At 40.2% G+C, this 22,958-nt stretch overlaps 1 protein-coding gene across 4 annotated transcripts; it reads right to left on the reverse strand.

The window, feature by feature from the left end:
• Window positions 1-1,174: 1,174 nt before the first annotated feature.
• On the reverse strand, window positions 1,175-2,514 carry LOC130841825 (tubulin beta chain-like). 4 transcript variants are annotated; one of them, XM_057718385.1, is made up of 2 exons: window positions 2,366-2,514; window positions 1,175-2,107 (listed from the first exon to the last, which is right to left on the reverse strand). In XM_057718385.1, the coding sequence occupies exons 1-2, from the start codon at window positions 2,507-2,509 to the stop codon at window positions 1,175-1,177; spliced, it is 1,077 nt and encodes a 358-aa protein (XP_057574368.1). In that variant the 5' UTR covers window positions 2,510-2,514. The 4 variants fall into 4 exon arrangements, with proteins under 4 accessions (XP_057574368.1, XP_057574360.1, XP_057574351.1 ...); XM_057718377.1 differs by having other exon boundaries at window positions 2,240-2,514; XM_057718368.1 differs by having other exon boundaries at window positions 1,175-2,134; window positions 2,207-2,514.
• Window positions 2,515-22,958: the final 20,444 nt, after the last annotated feature.

A 22,958-nucleotide genomic window follows, 5' to 3' on the forward strand; every position in this document is an offset into this window, starting at 1 on the left:
ATCAATATACCACAGTTTATCTATCTTGTGTTTAGTTTCTCCAGTTTACTTCATTCACTGTGAGAATTAAGGAGACACTGAACAGAGCTCCAGTAAGGAGATTGTTTGTTTTTTATTTGTTTAACTGGGTCTTTACGTGTCCCCACTTCAGGTAATACCTCAACATGTCAATATCTTTATCAGCTGAGCTGGACCTTCCTAAAGTATTATAACCCAAGAACAACATAAGTCCTGGGTTCTCCAAAAACCTGTCCCTATATACAGTCTGACCAACTGATTCTGTTAACCAGAAAGAAGGGATGAACCAAAGAACTGTGGGAAAAGATGGTGTGAAAATACTGCTGCATGTGACCATATTTCCCCTTCAGAGGTCACAATGCACATTAGTTTTAGACACTGACAGTTGCCAGCCCAACAACCGTTTCTTCTTTTTCTTACTAAGAAATCCTTGTTTTCGAATGAGATATCATACACCAATAAAAAATACTCATTTTTCTAGATTCCCTTAGGAGTAGGGATAGCCCTGTGACCTGCTTCCTGCCAATGAGATATAAGCACAAGTGAACTAGGAGGACAACTGAGAAAATATTCTCTGAAATAAAGGGACATATTTTGCTGTCATCTGCCTTTTGGTCTTTTTTCTTTAGCAAACAAGAAATATTTATTGAGTGCCTATTATGTGCCAGGCATTGTTCTAGGAACCACCCCCCCCACCACAAAAAAAAAAAAGAAAAACAAGACAGAGGCAGAAAACACAAATTCTTTTTTTTTTTTAATTAATTTATTTTTTTATTTTTTTATCGCCTGTGTTGCGTCTTTGTTGCTGCACATGGGCTTTCTCTAGTTGTGGCGAGTGGGGGCTACTCTTCATTATGGTGCATGGGCTTCTCGTGGTGGCCTCTCTTGTTGCAGAGCAAGGGCTCTAGGCGTGTGGGCTTCAGTAGTTGCAGCACATGGGCTCAATAGTTGTGGCTCACGGGCTTAGTTGCTCCACTACATGTGGTATCTTCCTGGGGCAGGGATCAAACCCGTGTCCCCTGCATTGGCTGGCAGATTCTTACCCACTGCGCCACCTAGGAAGTCCGAGAAAATGCAAATTCTGAGGGAGAAGAAAGGGGCGGTTGACGAGGAAGGCTGAGGGGACTGAGAAGCCTAAGGTGATGGGGACTTGGTCTTAGGCCTCCTCTTCGGCCTCCTCACCAAAATCCTCCTCCTCTTCTGAGATGGCATCCTCATACTGCTGGTATTCGGAGACGAGGTCATTCATGTTGCTCCCAGCCTTGATGAACTCCATCTCGTCCATGCCTTCACCTGTGTACCAGTGGAGGAAGGCCTTCCAGCAGAACATGGCAGTGAACTTCTCTGAGATGCGCTTGAACAGCTCCTGGATGGCTGTGCTGTTGCCAAAGAAGGTGACTGCCATCTTGAGGCCCCCAGGTGGGATGTCGCAGACGGCTGTCTTGACGTTGTTGGGGATCCAGTCCACAAAATAGCTGCTGTTCTTGCTCTGCACGTTGAGCATCTGCTCATCCACCTCCTTTATGGACATCCACCTACGGAAGACAGCGACCAACGTGAGGCACCAGCCATGGCGGGGGTCACAGGCAGCCATCATGTTCTTGGCATCGGAGACCTCCTGGGTGAGCTCAGGCACAGTGGGGGCCTGATACTGCTGGCTTCCACAGCTGGTTAGAGGGGCAAAGCCAGCCATGAAAAAGTGGAGACGTGGGAAAGGCACCATGTTGACTGCCAGCTTGCAGAGGTCAGCATTGAGGTGGCCAGGGAAGCGGAGGCAGGTGCTGACACCACTCATGGTGTCTGAGACGAGGTGGTTCAGGTCCCCGTAGGTTGGGGTGGTAAGCTTGAGGATGTGGAAGCAGATGTTGTAAAGGGGCTCATTGTCAATGCAGTAGGTCTCATCAGTGTTCTCCACCAGCTGATAGACGGAGTGGGTGGCGTTATAGGGCTCAACCACAGTGTCGGACACTTTGGGTGAGGGCACCACCCTGAAGGTGTTCATGATGCGGTCGGGATACTCTTCACGGATCTTGCTGATGAGCAAGGTGCCCATTCCAGAGCCCATGCCTCCACCTAGTGAGTGGGTCAGCTGGAAGCCTTGCAGGCAATCACAGCTCTAAGCCTCCTTCCAAACCACATCCAGGACCGCGTCAACCAGCTCGGCCCGCTCTGTATAGTGGCCCTTGGCCCAGTTGTTGCCTGTCCCAGACTGACCAAAAACAAAGTTGTCGGGTCTGAAGATCTGACCAAAAGGACCCGAGCGAACAGAGTCCATGGTAGCCAGTTCTAGATCCATCAAGATAGCACGAGGAACATATTTGCCACCTGTGGCTTCATTGTAGTACACGGAGATGCTGTCCAGCTGCAGGTCGCTATCCCCATGATAGGTGTCTGTGGGGTCGATGCCATGTTCATCACTGATCACCTTCCAGAACTTGGCATCGATCTGATTGCCACACGGATCGGCCTGGATGTGCACGATTTCCCTCATTGTTAAAATTTATTCTAATCTTTTTGCTCGCCTCAATGTGTGTAAGGGGCAAGAAAACGATATGTGATTAGTTTTTCTCTGCTTCTGGTCACAGGCTGGAAGGATGGGACGGGCCCCGGAGGTTGGAGCGGCGAGGTCCGAACGCTGCAGCAGGAAGGTTCTGAGAGTGCCCTTTGCTCTTGATGCTCCCCTGCTCTTCCTACCTAGAATGGAAATGTAATGCCTAGACCTACAGTAGCCCCCAGGTGAACCTGAGCTTGAGGAAGAAAGCTCCATGCTACGCAAAAAAGGGGAAAGGAGAGTGAGAGGAGAAGCCTAACTGCCGGTGGCACTTGCATCCCACTCTGGGTGGAACCCAGCAGAACCCTGTGGGGCTGTCCTGGGACAGAACCCTCCCCCATCTCCTTTGCTGTAGCTCCTTTCTGAAGTACCTAGGTAGTAGTATGTGATGCACATTTCCTGAGTTGTTTTACAGATGCTAAAACCCCCACCAAATGGAAGAAATTAATTGCTTGATGACCATGAGCTGTAGCCCCCAGACCTACCTGCTCCCAAGGATTGACAATGTTAACCCCTGTCATACCACCCTGTTACCTCATCATCAGCTAATCAGAGAACCGTGCATGAGCGGATCACATACCCTGGAATGCCCCTCCCTCACCTTGCCTTTGAAAAATCCTTTGCTAAAACTGATCCTGGAGTTTGGGCTTTTTGAGCACTAGCTGTCCCAGGTTCCTTGTCTGGTGCCTTACAATAAACATTGCACTTCCTTCACCGCAACCTGGTGTCAGTAGATGGGCTTTACTTTGCAAGGGCGAGCGGACCCAACTTTGGTTCAGTAACAGGGATGCCTATTTCAGCATTTAGTTTTTCCTACATGAGAAAAATAAACTCCTACTTGTTTATACCCACACAATCAGGTTTCTGTCACACACAGCCAAATGCAAATCTAAATAATTTGTGGGTTCTAAGAATTTCTGCATAAAGATATCAATCTTTCCTAAACTTATTTGTACCCAAGCATTTTTTTAAATTATTTACTTTTACTTTATTTGATGTAAAATTCCACAAAACAATGTTCCATAGAATATCTGTTTGGGAAATGCATTTTTATCTCCTGTTATAAAAAACTTTTATAATTGCCAGTCTTTTTTGCTGGGTAAAGTACTAAATTAATGAGATCAAGGCATAAAACTGGTCTTCATATGGACAAATTAGTTTCACCTTATAACACTAGCTATCTTGTAAAAGACATTATGGATTTATCCATGAGTCATTTGATCCTCAAAATATTTATTGGTCACCCAATCAATTCTAAGTTCTCTGCCAGGTTCAGGGGATATAAAGATAATTTAATTATGTTTCCAAGTCTCAGTTACCTTAAAGTAAGTGTGACAACACAATTCATTATAATGTAATGCACCTAATATTCCATTACTATAATTTAAGGCAATCTCAAACATTCAGCACAGGTCATCATTTTTCTGAATCAAGCATATTGGCCTTACACACTGTTAGGCTCATCAGAAAAACTGGGTTCTTTAACATGAAAGAGATCTAAGCTAACTAGCCAGTATTGGCATCTCAACTCCGCTCTGACTTTCTTTAATTGTCCTTGAACACACAATGACTCATGCCAAAGGACAAAGATATCAATTCTTTGTGAAAACTGTAAATTAACAGCCAATGTTGCTGATAAAAGTGAATAGATCTGATATGGAAAGAGGAGGAGAAAGATGTAATTATAACTAAAGGGGAGGAGGGTTCAGGTTAAAAGGACAGATACTTTTAATAGGATGAAGGACATGAGCATGTTTTCAAATTGCAGGCAAATTGTTAGTGGAAATGCAGAAGATGAATGTGCCAAAAAGAAGAGTTAGTTGATGGAGCAAGGTCTCAGAGGAGATAGGAGGAGTTGAAATAAAGAACACTGAATTAACCTGAACAGAAATAAAATCTTATCCTCTGGTTCAAAAGGAGGGCAATAAGATGAGAGTGGATGTCAGAAGGATGGATATGAGTTGAGTTGTGTCACAAAAATTTGCATTGAAGTCCTTACCCCACTACCTAAGAGTGTGACCTTATTTAGAAATAGAACCATAGCACAAGTAATTAGTTAAGATGAGAGCACACTGGAGTAGAGTGGGCCCCAATCCAATATAAATGGAGTCCTTATAAAAAGAGGGACTTTTGGAGACAGATGCACAGGGATGGGAGACGACGTGAAGACATACGAGGAATGACAGCCGTGTGACAACCAAAACAGAGATTGGAGTGATCCATCTACAAGCCAGGGGTTACCAAGAATTGCCGAGAACTCCCAGAAGCTAGGTAGAGGCAAAGAAGAATGTTCTTCTACCGAGCTCACAGGGAGTGTCACCCTGCTGATGCCCTGATTTCAGACTTCTAGTCTCCAGGACTGGGACAGTAAATTTTTGTTGTCATAAACCATGAAGTCTGTGGTACTTTGTTGCAGCAATCTTAGGAAATTAATGGAGGGATGTTGTGGAAAACCACACTTGTAGCCTTATCTTATTGATGAAGAAGGGGTTCAGGGAGTAGCAGGAAGGTTTAGAAGGGAGTGTTGACCTGTAGCGAAGTTCTAAACAAATACCTGAAGGGAATGGAAATGGAAGCCAAGCATGAAGATATAAAAATGAGTAATGAGAACCTGGCTGAAGTCAGTGACTATGAATTTATGGCAACACTAGTATGATAAAAATCCCAGACACAAAAGTGAATTTAGTACATTTTAAAGATGGCATTTCAAGTCAATGGATAAATGATGGATCCAGCACAATACATTTGACAATTTGGAGGAAATAAATAAGGTTAAATATCTACAGACAGAACTGCCTGTCCCCTTAAATCTAAAAATAATCTTTAAAAGTTGTTTATAATAATAGTAAGAGAAAGGAGAAATAAAAAAAAAAACAACCTAAATATTAAATAAGTGAAAATAACATATAAATGATATTTGGTTGTTAAATTTTCCGTAGTGAGTATATATTATTTTTCAATTGAAAAAAAAGGTTGATATGTGTTATTTTCAACTATTATTATGGTCTTCTTGTAAAATACATGTACATACATAGTGTGTCTATATCTCTGTAGAAAATAAATGGTGAAATTCTATCTAAAATAAATGGTAGCACTGTAATACAATGTTACTGACTTATCGTTAAATGATGGGATTCCAGGCTTTCTTTCTATAAAGTTTATTTGCCAAATTGTACAATCAATACATGGCTTAATCATTTATAACTTTATTTAGAAAACAAAATGCTATAACAATTGTGATTCCAGAATTTTAGGGTCTTATACACAGTTGTATACATATTTGTGTACATGACACCTCATAGCTACCTTAGAAAATGGTGACCCCCCACTTCCTCTGCATAGCATGGAACCCTTATTAAGAATGAACAAGAAAAATAATCTACCTAAAAGGAATATAGTATGTTTGTATGTCTCTATATACATATACCTATACACATGCATGCATGTATTCAGGTGCAATATCTATTAGACTATTTTTTAAAATCTTTACATCTATACTTGCATATCCCCAGATTCAATGAAAATAGAAGTTCTGCTGAAAATAAAATGTTCTGAAAAAGAAGAAGCAGGTCAGTTTAAGAACAATTAGTCTCAAAAAAAGTTTGAGTATTATCTTCCTGGTGGGCTCAGCTGTGTAATATAATCCAGAAAAAGCACAACTTTGTATAATATTCTCAGAGATGAGTTTTTGAGATGTTTTATTTCAGTGCTTTCATTTTCTATAAAGAAATGAGATAATAAATCCCTATTTGTGTTGGAGTATCCCAAAATAGCTTGTAAGAATAGAAAAATCTGACAGTTGCTGAGGAAAAGGGGGAGAAAAAAAAAAAACCTGAAAAAAGCTAAATCTCTCCAATCTTGTATTTATCCACTCAGGCTAAAAATGGTGTTATTGTTGAAAAGAAGTTAAGAAATTTTCTTTGGGAAAAAAAAAAAACTTTTGTGGAGAAAAATGACATTTGTTGCTCACTAAATACAAATGTGCAAAATTAATTTAATTCTCTTATTGGTAACTAAGTCAAAACATAATAGTGAATTGTCATTCTTTCATTCTGCAAACATTTAGAAGTCCCAGCCCAGGCACAACATTGATGGAGACGGACTCCAGCAGGAATAAAATGTAGTCTCTGCCCTCAGAGAACCTTATAATCTTCATAAATTAAAGTCATGACCAAGGGCACAACCAGGCAAGTCACAAAAGAAGAGAAGCTAATTGCCTAGAAACATATATAAAATATTCATCTTCGGTAGTAATCAAGAAACGCAACTTTAAAATAGTGAGAGATACTGTTTTTCATCAAGAAATTTAGCAAATAATTTCTAAGAATAATACACAAGTTTGGTTCATAAAAGTAGGACCTCTAATTAATTATTAGCTAAATATAAATTAGAAAATCTTCCTGGAATATAACCTGGCAGCACGTATCAAAAGAATTAAAAGTATTTGTATTCTATGGTACAAATCCACCTCCAGGAGTTTCAACTGAGAAAACAGATGATTGAAGTTCTCATAAATGGATCAACAAGAACGTTTGTCACACAGCTTTTCGTAGTTTTTAATAGCTAAAAATACATATTAACAAAGACTGTACCGTGAAGTGGAAGATTTGTCAAAAATGTGGCACATTCTTATAATGCTATGTTGCTGTTAAAACTTAAATAGTAAACTAATACTGAATAACATCGAGAATTTTATCATATAATTAGCGAAAAATAAAATTACAAAAATTGGGTTCAGCATAGTGCCTCTGCAAACAATTTTTATGTATATATTGTAAAAAGATATACACACAAGTGGTAAGATAGACACAAGAAAGTTAGACTTATTATAATAGAAAATGAGATTATAGGTAATTTTACTTTCTTCTTTTTATTTCTTTGTACAACTAAGATTTTTTTATACTGAACATGTAACATCTTTTCTGTTAAGAATTAACTTTTAATTAAACAACTTTAATCTGTCTATGGTTTTGACACAGTCCTTGCATGCTTTCTCCGACTCCATTGACTGCCTCCTCTCTCTCTTAGTTGACTACCCACCTTCATCAAATCTCCCTTCACTCAAACTTAGATGCAACACCATACCTGAGAGTGTGAGATTTGGCTTCCTGAGAAGCTCCTGCAAAGCCAGTTGAAAAATTAATTATTTCCCATAAGATAAACCTCACCCAGTAAGAACTAGAAGATGAGAGAAAGTCAGACAGATTAATTCTCCCTTCTTTCTCTTATTCATACATTACATTACTCTGAGATGTGAATACTTTGTAATCTATCTGGTGAAGTTTCATGTACTGAGTACACATGTGAGCTGAAAAATCTGCTGTCTCTCATCATGAAGTATAGTCGTCCCTCAGTATTCTCAGGGACCCCACCACAGCCATAAATACCAAAATTTAGGGATGCTCAAGTCCCTTATATGAAATGGTGTAGTATTTGCATATAACCTACACACATCCTCCCATATACCTCAAATTATCTCTAGATTATTTATATCTAATATAATGTAAATACTATTCAAATAGTTGCAAATACAATGTAAATACTATGTAAATAGTTTCTGGTGCAATTCAAGTTCTGCTTTTTGGAACTTTCTGGATTTTTTTTTTTTTTTAATATTTTTGATTCAAGAGTGGTTGAATCCACAGATGCAAAAGTTTGGATACAAAGGGCCAACTGTAATAGATTCAAATTAATGTATTTCATGGTTCTCTTCTCTTTTTCTTCACCTTGATTGCCTTAGACTTGTACCACCCAGATAAAATGTCAACACCTTAAATTTTCCCCCAGATTCTCTAAGGCTAATCTAGTCAAAGTTGGAAAAGGAGATATGCACAAATAACCATATTGCAAATATGTTACAAATTCCAGGTGAGAGATACAAATTGAGTACTAGAGCAAATACAGTAAGAGGTCACTTTTGATGGGGATTTTGGTAAATTCTCTTAAAAAACGATTACCTAAGCTGGACTTTACAACATAAGTATGATTTTTGACAATGGAAATGTAAGGACAATTAAGGGATTCCACTGACCTGAAGTCTCGTTAAAATTAGAACTTGTATTCAGCTACATAAGAAAACCAAAATAACATCTTCTTAACTAAATAGGGATATAAAATTCCTATTAAGTTTGCAAGTAGACAGTTTCTGGCATTGCTTGAGTAGTTCAAGAATTAAGGGCCAAGGTATCTGCAATTCTCTTGGATTTTCCTTCGTGGTGAAAAGATGGCAGCTGTAGCTCCAACTATTCTATCACACTCCAGGAAAGTGAGGGAGTGGGGAGGACAAAATGGCTCATCCCAATTAAAATGTCCAGGTTTTAAAAACCTCATTTTTTTACTCAAAGCTCCATCTAACAACATCCAACTTTATTTCTATTTGACTAGCAACGTGGTGTGTGGCCACCCACTTATGAAAATGAAACTAAGAAATGAAGTTTTCAGCTGGGCACCGAGAAATCAATAATCAAGTCAGGATTTTGATACAAGGGAAGAAGGAGAAAATGCATACTGGGTAAGCAATTAGCAGTATCTACCACATTATATAAAGTCCTTAGGAATGGAAAGCAGGAAGCCAAAGGAAGACTCAGGGCATCTGGACGCTTACTCGTTATGAAGAGTGCCAGAGAAAGAGAGCAGTCAAAGATAACTGAAGTTTCCAGGCAGCCTGACCATGAGGATGCTTATCTGAGTTAGTATACTTAACTCAGTTAAATACTTAACTTTTTCAAACGTCAGTTTCCTCAGCTGAAGAAGTCCAGATATATATACAACCAAGAAAATTGAAAACCTATATCTACACACAAAAACCTGTATGTGAATGTTTATAGAGGCATCATTCATAACAGTCAAATGTTCAACTGATGAATAGGTAAACAAAATATGGTAAACCACACAATAGAATTTTACTTGGCCATAAAAAGGAATGAGGTATTAATACATACCAAAACAATGATGAACCCTGAAAACATTATGCTAAGTGAAAGTAGCCAAACACAAAAGATCATATATAATATGATTTCATTTATATGAAATGGAAGGAATGGGAAAATCCATAGCAATAGGAAGATTAGTGATTGTCAGGGGTTAGGGGAAGGAGAGAATGGGGAGTAACCACTAACGGACACAGCGTTTCTTTTTGGGCTGATGAAAATACTCTGAAATTATATGGTGGTGATGGTTCTACAACTCTGTGAATATACTAAGTAAAAATCACTGCCTTCTATATTTTAAAGGGTAAATTTTGTGGTATGTAAATTATTTCTCCATAAAGCATTTATTTAAAAATATTTTGTAGAGATCAAACATGATAAGCTATGTAAAGTCCTGGACATGATATCTGGTATAGAGTCAGCACTCAGTAATAAATATTAGCTATTACTATATTAGATTGGTTGAATTTATGAAGTTTTGGGTGATAATAAAATCACTGAGAAAAAAGTGGATGAGTGTTGGGCTGCATCCTGCAGGTTTACAAGACCTGTGCTTGCCCAGCTTTAAGACCGAAGAAAGAGCCCAGAGTCAGCAACAGAGACATCAACGGTTTAATTAACTGGGGGGCTTACATGCCTGAAGCAAGGTCCGGGAGTGAGACAATACCCCATTGTGTGCAGTGGTGGTAGGCAGGAAATGGAAGCAATCTTCACTCCCAGAGGCTGGGGAGGAAGGGGGGTTGAAAGGAAGGGGGCAGATTGCCAGTTATAGGGGGAGTTACCAGGGAAACCAGCAGAGGGATACGCTCCTCACCACCCCTTTTGATAAGAACAATCACTAACTGGGGCCTGGGACAAATATGTAGAAAGGTCAGTTAGGTGAGTGGGTATAGGTGGAGCAGGCACCGGTCGCTCAAAGGATGTACAGAGAGCAAGAGAACAGCCATCGTGAGTGGCCTGACCATACAATAAGTCAACTTGCTTTTGTGGAGAAGAAAGTGATCACAAATCACGGTGCGGGGGGCCCCGTTCTACCGTGACATCCCATCCTTCTGAGGCTAGCTGAAGGCAGACTGTCTTGATGACAGAAGGCACAACACGGTCTATACACAAACCTGGAAGATTCTTGGCCAGGGTTTGTCAGATATGGACAGAACTTCCCATTGCCCTAAGGCTGGAACAGAGGAGTCAAGCTTCCCTGAAGCCAATGTTGATAATAAGGAAACTAGCAATGAGGGGGAAATTTCCCACAGGATATCAGATGTTTTAAGCAATGTCATGAACACAATTCCTGCTACCAAGAGAGGAAGGTGGGATTTAAGCAGAGAAGAACTACTTTACAGCTGAGCTTTCCACACAGTCTGGATCTGTGTAATCCAATAAAAGGGCTTAATGCTTTTGCAGTATGTTCTGAAGGAGCCACTTTACTGTGACAAGATGGTCTATTACATACACAGGGCCCTGAAGGGGCACACAACTGAGGATTAGTTAGTTATTAGATGTGTTCTCTTACTTTCCTTGTTAAAAGAAGGGGAGAATACATGAAGAAAGACTTGTAAGAGACAGAGAAAATTTTCAAAAATGTATATTTTTTTTTGCCCAAGAAGGCTACAAATGCCCTGTTGAATTCTAACACTTAAAAATTCAATTTTAAACACTTACCCAGTACAATAAGGACTAAATATTTATCTAGCATTGCCAATGTTTCTTTCCTTGTGAAAATCCTTTAAAATGTGGACAAATTAATTCTTAAAAGTACTCTATAAAAAATCAGTACAGTTTATATCAGAACTGGAGTTTTCCCAGTTCTGAATCTCTCTTTACTTAGTTGAATTAATGGTAAGCATGATGCTAAGGTATGTTATGAAGAGTACACAATAAATGTCAAAACACTCTAATGGTAAGGATTATTCAAATGATATTAACTATAAAGAACAGTTCTATCTTTTCACTCTGAGTTTTGATGATTGACAGTAATGCCCATCTAAAGGTCACGTAGCACCTGAGTTCTAGATAAAGAGAGATCATTGAAATTGCACTGGTCACACACACATACATATTACCTATGAATTCAACACCAACATATGCTTCTAATTTTCAACACTCTTTGTTCTATTCAGCCAGCCTTTATGGAAGCCTGCTGTATAATTATCACTGTGCTAGACATGGGGGGAAGCAGATATTGAGCATATGGTGCCAGTCATCAAGAGTTTGCAGTCTCATAGAGAAGTTACAAAAAGAGCACCAACTTTCCCATTCTGAGTCCCAATGCCAGTACCAACAGTAAAAGGAAAAGCTATAAGAGCACTGATAAAGACTGGTTGCTGGAGGGGAGGTTAGCGAAGAGTTCGTAGGTAAAGCGGCACTTGAGGCAGCTCCGTTGTTGTAGAAAGGACAACGAGCTGGGAGAACAAAAATAGTTCCAGTTCTGATATTGTGCTCTATGTAGCTTTAGAAATGTCATTTAACCTGCATGGATTTTCTTACTTATAAACTAAGGGCGTTGAACTAGATAATGCCAAGAGCACTTCAAACTTTAACATATACCTATTATCAGCAACACGTGTCGTTGTGCATTCAATAGGAAAATTCTTGTTTTAGTTATTCAAAACTCTCACCAGTGTGGTAAAATGGAGAATTCCACATCATGTTCACGTGGGAGTATCTTTGTTAAAACTTTCTAGACTTAACATTGTGTGGGATGGGGCACGGATGTTGTTCTCAAAGGAAAATCAGCAAGAAAAATTTCCTAAGAAAGTCAAATATGAGTAAAATTTTGAAGGTTAAGTAGAAGTTGTCCAATGAAGAGGAAGGTAAAGGGAAAGTTTTGCAGGTTAAATTGATATGGCCACTATAAAGAATAGTATGGAGTTTCCTTTAAAAACTAAAAATTGAGTTAGCATATGATCCAGCAATCCCACTCCTGGATATATCCAGAAAAAACTACAATTTGAAAATATACGTGAACCCCAATGTTCATAGCAGCACTGCTCATAATAGCCAAAATGTGGAAACAACCTAAATGTCCATTGACAAATGAATAGATAAACAAGATGTGTTAAATATGTACAATGGAGTATTACTCAGCCATAAAAATGAATTAAATAATGCCATTTGCAGCAACATGGATAGACCTAGAGATCATCATACTAAGTGAAGTAAGCCAGATGGAAAAAGACAAATATCATATGATATCGCTTATATGTGAAATCTAAAAAAAAAAAAAAGATATGAATGAACTTATTTATAAAACAGAAATAGACTTACAGACATAGAAAACAAACTCATGGCTACCAAAGGGGAAAGAGGGGAGGGATACTGAAGGCAGAAAGATCAGTCATGGAGGTATGACAGTAACCAAGTCAGAGATGATATATGACTGAATTAATACAGTAACAATATAGATAAAAGAAGATGGTTATGTAAAATTACATAATATCATATGTATCAGAAGTCAGATCTAGAAGACTTTAGACCCACCAGTGGAAGTTTCACATCAGGAACAACACAGATAGTGTGGGAAGACATTCGGGAACCTTTCTGAAACCTTGAAAATGTTAAAGTATGTGGGCCGAGTGATGGGATTCAGAATGTCCTGCTTGAGCAGTGGAGGAACTGAGGGTGCGGGGCGTGGAGACTAATATCACCCTGTTTGGCCCTGAAGGACGGCTGGTTAGCCAAAGACGGGTAAGATTCCTCAGAGGAGGAACAACCTAAGACAGGCACAGCCGTAGAGGGGCCAACAGGGGTGGTGCATAGAGCCTTCCTTATATCACCGTGTTTGGCCCTGGAGGATGACTGTTAGCCAGAGACGGGTAAGATTCCTCAAGGGAGGAACAACCTAAGACAGGCACAGTCGCAGAGGGGCCAACAGGGGTGGGGCACAGACCCCCAATATCTGAGAGAGGTCTCCTGCCCCCAGGGCTGTTTTGCTCTCCACCCCCAGCTCAAATCCACACCTGCTCAACTGGGACCCAGGAAGTAAACAAAGATAATTGCCTCAGTCATGTGAGGCCTTTGATTGTTTATGGGTGTAACCTGAGAATGTTAGCCGAAGAACTCAATAAAAGCAACCTGGGATGAGTCAGCAGGGCTCTTGATCCGAGAGGTCTTGAGCCCCCCGGTCCCACTTTTCTCTTCAGTCTGTGTCTGTGTCTTCTTCAAGCTTGCGGCATGCGTCACTCACCTCGAGTCGCCGAGCTGGTCTCGGCAAGATAGAGTGGTGTCGAAATCATCACGTCCAACAACATCCTGATAGGTCCTTTATGTTTCCATATCTTTAAGAGAGTGGAGCACAAAAGATTGAAATAACGTTCCAGATTAGACTAACAACTAGTCTTGTCTTCTTTGCCCATACTTCCTTCTAAGCGACTGTGTCTCCACTCCCAGCTCCTTCAGAAATGGTGATTCCATGTGGCCTTGTTTGTACCACAACTGATTGGACCAGAGCAGCATGTGTGACTCATGGTGGACCAATGAGCTTCTTCTCTATAGAACTTGTTCTAAGAAGTACAGAGAAATTGGGGAGGTAGAGACTGTGGTCATTGGTTATATATATTTAGAGGTAGAAGCCATTTTTAGCCATGAGTATACTGACAAAAGCAGAGATTAATCTGTTTGTGGAGAGAAGCATGAGAGTTACTAACTTGGTGAAGAAACAGAGATGAAGGTCTATGGAGACTGAGCAAGAAAGGGAGGTTGTTTCTAACTTTCCAATTCCCAGTCTAGACTCAGTTCTCTTCCTGGTAATTGAGTTCCTTGAGTTTGAGTTCATTGTTACTTGAGGTGATAAGAATTAATGTCTGCTCCTTGAAACCAAAGCATCATTAATTCCAGCACAACCCAATAAATTGTGGCTCTATCAGCAGATGGCCTCTTCTAAGAACAATTAGAGGCTTGGTATAGCTACAGTTTTGCCAAGAAGCACTCACCATGTGCTCCCTGAGAAGACGTGTTCCAGGCACATTGATAAACATCCAATATCTTACCTAACCTAGTGAGATTTTTTTAAAAAAAAGAAGTACTTCTCATCTTTCTGAGGCAGTCTAGCATAGTGACTAAGAATGTAGGCTTCAGTGACTTGTGTCCCAGATCTGGGTCAAGTAATACAACCCTTCTGTGCCTGAGATTTTCATCTAAAAATAGGCGTAATCATTGTACCCATCCCATAGATTGTGTAAGGATGAAATGAGATTGTATAAGTAAAGCAGTTAAACAATTCTTAGTACATGTAAGTACTCAAGAAATCTTAGTCATTATAATTTTTGTATTATTATTTATAACTCTCCATTTATTTTTCCACTGCTAAGATCTTTTAGTTCAGAGCTTTAATTCAATTTCCTAAATATGCAACATCCATGCAATCTTTTCCATCAAGATTGCCCCTATACTAGTCCAGGTTACTGTTAGCACTTTCACAGTGGTTACACTTATCTATTATCCTTGACCCCAGTCTCACCCACCCCAAATTCATCTACATACAAAACTAGAGTCATTTTACTACAGTTCAAATCAATTAATATCTCCCTTGCTTAATAACCTCAATGAGTCCTCCTTGGCCTCTGGACGAAATCTTATCCCTTATTCATATATAAGTCCTGTCAGCTTAGCTTTACAGCCTCATCTCTTGTCATTTACTCTCCCTGATCTAGTTTCTGCCTTTGGAAAGTTCTCTCTTTGGGCATTTATATACTATAGAACACTCTTCCCCTTTCTTCACTCTACCTTCTACTTACCCTCCAGTCGTCAGCTTAGACATCACTTTCTCTGAGAATATCATTTGAATATATAAGATTTATCTTTATTCTCCACTACAGTGTAGGAAATTCAATTTTGAGCAAGGTAAATCATTCACCATTCTCTGCTCAATAATTAATATAGTGCTTGACACCATTTTTAAGTGAATGAATGGATGGATGGATGAACAAATAAATTAATGCAACTTTGTAGTGCATGAAGCCAGTTGGAATACAGGAAATCATGTCCAGAGAAAAGGTGAACAACGAAACCGGTTAATATATCTAAAACTGAGCTGTCAACCCAAGTAACAAGGCAGACTGAGGGCCAAACAAGGGGCTGAGTATTCCAGAAAATCCAAAAAGGCAGGTGTAAGGAGACACCAAGGAAGGATTCACCAGGTACAGGAGAACAGCTCATGGTGACTTTTCATAGAATCCCTGAGCTGGCTTGACTGATATATGGCACTCATTTAAAGGGACACTAATATAGTGGACAATAAGCAATGGGGAAATACTGAAGGATTTTAAAAAGAAAAATGACACGGTCAACTTTGTTTTGGATAAAGATGGCATGTTCAGCATTATAGGAAATGGTTTGAAGGGGCAAGACTATTGGTAGAGACACTAGTTAAAAGACCGTGTCAAAAACCCAATGAAAGATAGTAACAACCTGGACCAAGGCACTTGGGGTGGGGGGGGAGGGGAAGGGAACAGACTAAAACAACTATAATCAAACACACACTTGGCCATATTCAATACATAATTAAGGTTTCATTTGTTTGCAGAGGAAATTGTAGAAACCATCTTTAGAAAGACAAAGAAAACGTAAGAAAGTATAGGGTAATCGTGTCTCCTATGAACTTTGAATTTAGATTTAAAACAAGAGAAGCTAACCATAACCTCTTTCGCCTTGTGGAACTACAATGACAATATGTTTTTAAAAAAAAAAAGACTGAAGTGTAGTTGAATTCACAAATAAGGTTTTCCAAGACCTGGACCAGGCCTAGGACACTAGGGTGCATGTGTTTAGTTTGAGACTTTCTGTCCTAAACATTCCCATCAGCCCCTTCCAGCAATCAGTTTCTGATGGTTATGGGCTCCTATTTGAAGCCCAACAACTCTGTCACCCACACCAAGTGTCATCCAGGACAGAGCCTGAAAGCTGCCAGCTTTCCATTTCACTGAAGTCAGCACGCTTTTCATGCTTCCTGACAACAGGTCTGCCATCACGCCCTGGGTGAGGTGACACCTTCCCCTGGAAACTGATTCGTACAAGAAAAATGTGTTTCAGTTCTCTCTAAAGAACAAGGAGCTAATTCAGCTTGCTTTCACGGGACTTTCCTTTTCTAATGTTTAAACTAATGATTTTGGATGGAAGCATCAGTTGAGGTTTCACAGTTAAAATCCTTGCCCAAATTATCTATCACTTGTTGGGGAAATTATCACAGAAGGTTACACAGTGAGACTTGAGCATAAAATACCAAAAGACTGCTCACATATCCAGCTCTCTACCTCATCCTCTGTCCTATTGCCCTCTCCTTTAAGAAAACTGTCTTGAGGCTAGAACAGGGTAATCACAGTTTCTGCGCCAGGCAGAGAGGGTGCTGAGAAGGGGGGGCATGCTAGGTGGCCTGAGCCCCCTGCGATGTCACAGGACTTCTGTGAGGTGAGAAGCTGAGTGGTGAGAGCTTGTGCTAACCCGCCTGACAGCCAAGGTCTTGTTCCTTTCAGAGTAATCTCCTCTGAGCGCTCCACGACAGGCTGGCTTAGGCGGGCTCAATCCAATTTAATGGCTGACTTGACAATGGAAAATTGAGGAAAGAAGGAAATGATACATGCCAGATATCAGCCCGGGCAAAGCTGAAAGGGTGTGATACCTGTCGTTCGTTTACCAAGTGGGAAGTGTCTGAAGGAATAAGTGTTCAATATGGGGGCAAATTCTAGCAGAGTGGGGAGAAAGAATGTCCATCTATCCTCTAGTCCTCCTGCAAGGTATCCAGACTTTGGGGGCATTACTCGGACAGTCCCTCTCTGCCCAGTTTGACACACTTCTTTTAGGACCCGCCTTTTCCCAAACAGGGCTGAGAGTAACAGTATTCGTGGCCTCAGCTCTTACCTCTTCTTCTTGCCAGGCATCTCTGTGGCTAAGTCCCCCTCCTTCTACATTTTGCCTCATGCTTGTCACCATCCAGCACTAATTCCCAGGTGCCATCGGTAATGAATGGCCCCTCATTTGGCAGCCTTGGAACTTCTATTTTCAGGAAGTGTTCTCATAGGCCTCTCTTCTGGGCATCGCACGACCCAGGGGACTCAAGCCAATCCCCTCCTTAAAGCACATTCCTTTCTATGCACCTATCAGCTGGCATTACAGCCTGCCAAAGGGTTTGAACATGAATAGAGAAGGAAATGCTTTAACTAGTTGTAGCTTTAACTGTTCTTTACCACTTTTATGTGATCGCTTGCAGCCATTCTACAAGGCTAGAACAGATGTTGGTGTTTACTTTTAAGAACTAGATCTCCCAGAGAAGGTCAGCATAGTGCCCTGGGAAGCCTCCAGATTCATTTTAGAGGTCCTAATGACTCTTTTTCATGGTGCTTTAAAATCACTCATCTCAGACCTATCATTATGTACCTCTTGTTTTCACTGGCGGCATTGGAGGCCCTCTTGGCATTATTTATGGGGCTTTGGTGGTATCAACAGGAGGAGGATCCAATTTCCCTTCAGAAAGGCGATCATTCACCTTTCTCTGCCCTAAGGCTTGTGTTTGAGCCACTGTATTCTCTATCTACAGCTGGAATGCTGGTTAGAAAAATATCTTCTTGCAGTCTAGCTGAGAATATACTTTAAAGGACCATTCACCCACTCCCCTGTATACACTGCAATGTGTAGAATCGGTAATAAGAGTAACATGAATGAACACCTACTATTTGCTAGATTGGCTAGACAGTTTACATGGAGTATCTCATTTAATCCTCACAATTAAATTACTGAGTAGATGCTATCATTATCCCTCATTTATACTTAAACTGAGCAGCTAAATAATTTTTCCAAGGTCAGATGGCAAGTAAGTCAGGGAATCAGGACCAAATATAAATTGTATCTGTTCCCATCACCTCAGTTATACTTTCCAAAAGGTATCCTTTTCTGTCCCGGAGACAGAAAGATACCCTCCATGTAGTCTTTGCCCCTTTGAAGCCCTAGCCACTATCCCTGGCTTGCATTCCTCGTCCCTGACTCCAGTAAGTTCCTCTTTTCTTCTAGTGCCAAAGTTATCTCAGAAGTTGTAGTTGCCTATTTCCCAAGAAGTTTCTGTGGAGCTGGAAAAATCAGACTTTTAAATAAGGTTGCCAGCTCTCCAAAAGCAATGAATCAGACCTAGAAATCATGTAAAAAGTGTCACTTCTACTTGGTGATCACTATTAGATAGTTCTCTGTTTTTACACCATGTTTCACTCAGTTCCTGTCACTATCATGAACTGTGACCCCAAAGCAAGAAACTTCTTTGAATATTTCTTTTGTTGTTGTTACCTGGAAGCTAGGAGGAGGAAATAAATAAAAAATGCTTTTTAATATCTAATTTAGCATGGTTCAATTCAGTCACTATTTTTTCTCTGTCAGTGAGATGCAAGACCTGGTGTTTGATGCTGGGCAGAATTCACAGAGGAAAAGAACACACATTGCTTTGGCTCACAGCAGGTGAGGCTAAATCAGGAAAAAATATATATCCACTCATTTGAATAAAAGTCATCTTTGGCAGGTTGCTCCACAATAAGATATCAATTTACATATGAGACAGTTATGGTAAAAGCATGCAAGTGACACACTCTCCAGAACTTTTAATAGTTCTTATTCTCCTACAGCAAGATAGACTATGAATAGAAAAAAATGTCGAGTAGGAAAAGCAATCCAAGTTCAACATGATAGTTTACATTTGTCTTCTCAAGTAAATAATATCCATTTCTAATGTAAACTCAGTCACATTAAGCAGACACAAAGGCTTATTAATAAGCTACAGAGAAATCTACTTAATCATGTTATGTCACTTTATTTGTGATTTCTTGCTAATGACCAATTCTAAATGTTTTGTAAACCATGTTATTCATAGTCATAGTAATTTGAGTTCTAAGCATCTTTTTTGCAAGAGTCACTATATTTCATCAGTCTTTACATTATGGTTTGACCATTAAAATTCTTATATTTGAGTTTTTTAGTGTTTTAGAAAGTATATGTACTTGAAGATTATTAGGTTGGCTCAAAGATGCACTATGATTAACTGTAGGAACAATAACTGTCTTGCAGAGATCAAATGCAGTACATGATGCAAACTTTTATGTAACAATAATGACTATGTTTATAAAAATATTATGTAAAACAAGGATTTTTTTTTTTATAAGTGGAGATATGGAACAACCCCCAAGACTCAGCATTAAGCCACTAAACAGTATTGATAACTGTGTACAGGTTTCCCTTGCTATCCAAAAGGAAAGCATTCCTACGAAATCTTTTGTAAACTGAAGAGGCAATTACCCAAGGGCACAATTTGCTAACTATACAGAAAATAAATGGAGATAAAGCACAGATAGCTGCTCACACAGTTCAGAGCTATGGGACTTAATGGTAAAATGCCGAGTGCAGTTCCCAGTAAAGGACTTTGGTGGTGCCACTCCTGCTGCTCGGGGTAAGCACTGCCTCTGTGGTGGCTGGCTGCAGAACAAATGCTGAAAGCTATTGTAGCTTTTGTTTTTTCCATAAAAGTGAAAATCCTCTTTGGATTTCTTTCTGTTAGCAAAAACAGGTACAGTCTGCCCTTTGTATCCTCGGGTTCCAGATCCACAGATTCAACTAACCATGATCGAAAATACTTTAAAAAAAAAACAAATCCAGAAAGTTTCAAAAAGCAAAACGTGAATTTTCTGCACACCAGAAACTATTTACATAGCATTTACATTGCATTTCCAGCTATTTATGTTGCATTTATATTGCATTAGCTATTAGAAGTAATCTAGAGATGATTTAAAGAATATAAGAAGATGTACATAGATTATAAGTAAATAATACACCATTTTATTTAAGGGACTCGAGCATCCACAGATTTCGATATCCTTGGGGACCCTGGAAACAATCCTCTTCCAATACCGAGGGACAATTATACTAATGTAGGTCTTTCTTAAAAGCGAACTGGTATAAAGCGAACTTTCAAAAACCGGAGGATCCCTGTACAGTGGGCAACCATTTACTTAAATAAAAGAATATAGGTACATCTAATATATGTTATAATTATAATATAATATGTGCTACATATAAATTATATAATTTTTCCTGTGGCAGCTAGTGAATTTCTGTAATTACATTCTCAGGGTTTTATTTACTTTTTTTATTTAAGAATTTTGCTAGAAAGACAGGTTCTCCTGCTTCAGTTAGCACCTGTCCTTTGTTTCTATAGCTTTGGGTGAATTTTCAAGGCTTTGCTTAGTGGCTTTCATCAGAAGAGATCTGCTAAACCTTAGCTGCAGGGAATGAAATACTTTGTCATATTGAGAAGTGTCCCTTCCAACAGCTCAGTGGCCAGAGTCAATGCAGGAGGGCCCTCTCACATCACTCTTCAAAACCTGAAGAAATACTTCAGGGCAATAACACAGGCATGAGTAGTTGCTGACGGATGTTTGGCAGTTTACCCACAAAACTGTGATCTCCGCTCAACTTACTCATTATTATGGGTCCTGGAGGAGGCGAGTTGAGAGGTGAGGGCTCACATTGCCTTAGGTATCTGCAGGGCAAAGATAGGCTATCACCTGCTTTTGCTGAAAATATAAAGGATTACGTTATCTTCTCCTGGCTAGAATCATATGGGGCTGATTTTTGACTCTGACAATTGTCTAGTGATGAAGAAGGCATGGGAAACATGGCTGCCACAAGGCCTCAGAGTGAGGCAGCCAAGTGCTGGGGAGGAGGCAGTTAAAAGCAGAGAGATCTTGGAAAGGGCACGAAGTCTAGGTAAGACATACTCATGCCACTTACGTACCTAGAGCCGAAGCAACTCCAGAAGCTCTAATAAGGAAGGCTGTGGTGGCAGCAATTTGACAGAAAGTGGATGGGGAGGAGAACTTGGACTGAAACTGTAGTGTATAGTGAGGCTGATGTTTTTACTTAGTCTTTATATTTGTTTTGTGTTTATGTCGAATAGCTTGAAGATATGTTATCCTAGCAAGCACACAATTCTGACTAAGATTGCTAAGATCATGTGCTTATGTGGGGAAGGAGAGGGTAAAATAGGAAGGATAAAACTCCTGCCCAGACACACTGGCATATCCACGGGGCAGTACAGTTTGCAGAAATAAGTAGGAATATATTAGAGCAGAGGTGGAAGTAAGACGCCACTTCTGGGGCAGCTGCCAGGTCATGGCACCTGCCAGGTGCAGGAAACTTGAATTAGGTGCAGGTAGTTTTGAACGGAAAGTTTCAATTCCAGTTGGAGAGTGCCATAATGCCCCTGTGGTGGCATATGTGCAAGAGTGCAAGTGAACCCTTAGAAAAAGAAAGAGAGTAGAGGAGAGAGGCAGACTCACCATATTTTCTTGAAGTTGCTTCAACTGTATAAAATGCATCTGTGACTATAGCTTTTGCAGGGTTTTAATACTCAAAAAATTATTTCATTTATGATCATCAGATTTAGCTGGCTTCAGTGCAATTAAAAGTTGTTTACATCCCTTACATAGCAGAATGTAATTTACTATATCAGAGATCAGCCGCTACTACTCATCATCGATGTACTGATGTCCAAAAACAGCTGACATCAGCATCCTTAAAATGAAGCATATTATTGTCTAAGAGTCTCCAAAAGTAGATCTAGAAACAAGGATTTGGATGCATGTAGTTAATTTCAGTGTTAATCCTAGAAAGCCCCTGTAGGGGGACGGGTAAGAAAACCACAGAAGGGACAGAAGACCATGAAGTGGGCATTATAGCTGAGTGGCAACTGAGGCTCGGTCCCACCAGGGAACTATGGGAGACAATGTGGGGAATGCCCCAGACTTATCTCCTGCTGGGGGGCAACATGCTGGGTTATTTATTCCCCAAGTACCTCCTGTCAGAGGCTGAAGTCTGCCCCTGAAAGCACTTCAATCCTGCCAAGATGAAACCCTCAGGAGGAGAGTAGCAGGAGCTTAGAATAAACACCACTGACCAATACTAGGGATGCTGGGAGCTGAAGGAGTATGGGTGGGGCCACAACAACCTATGCCACAGGTGGGGTCCCAGAGTGGTCCAGCTGTTGTCATCCTAGCACCTCCAGAAGTGGAGCCCAGAGGACAGAAGCTTAAGCAGGCTTAAACTTCTGGTTCACAATCGCTAATTCCCCTCAATCTGGCCAGACAGGTGGTTTGGGACAAGGGCTATTATCATAAAATTCCTATATAAAATCTTGATGCTAAAGATGGGAAAAGCTGAAAATAAGGTATCAGTTGGCTCTGACTATGTGTGCCTGACCTCGTTTTCTCACTGGAAGGCTGGCTGGACGATCAGTGTCACATTATACCTGGTGGGAGAATGAGGCTACGGGAAGGGATGGGAGAAGGCCAGTGGCAAACCTCTATCCATCCAGGACTGGGCCGAGAGCTCACATGCTCAAGGTGGAAGGTAGTTTCTTTAAAGCTCAATTTTACACAAGCTCAGAAGCTAAGGAAGTCAATTAAGAAGTAAGGTTACTGGGCTTCCTAGGTGGC

This window comes from Hippopotamus amphibius, chromosome 1 (assembly GCF_030028045.1).
Source record: "Hippopotamus amphibius kiboko isolate mHipAmp2 chromosome 1, mHipAmp2.hap2, whole genome shotgun sequence".
Classification (NCBI taxonomy): domain Eukaryota; kingdom Metazoa; phylum Chordata; class Mammalia; order Artiodactyla; family Hippopotamidae; genus Hippopotamus; species Hippopotamus amphibius.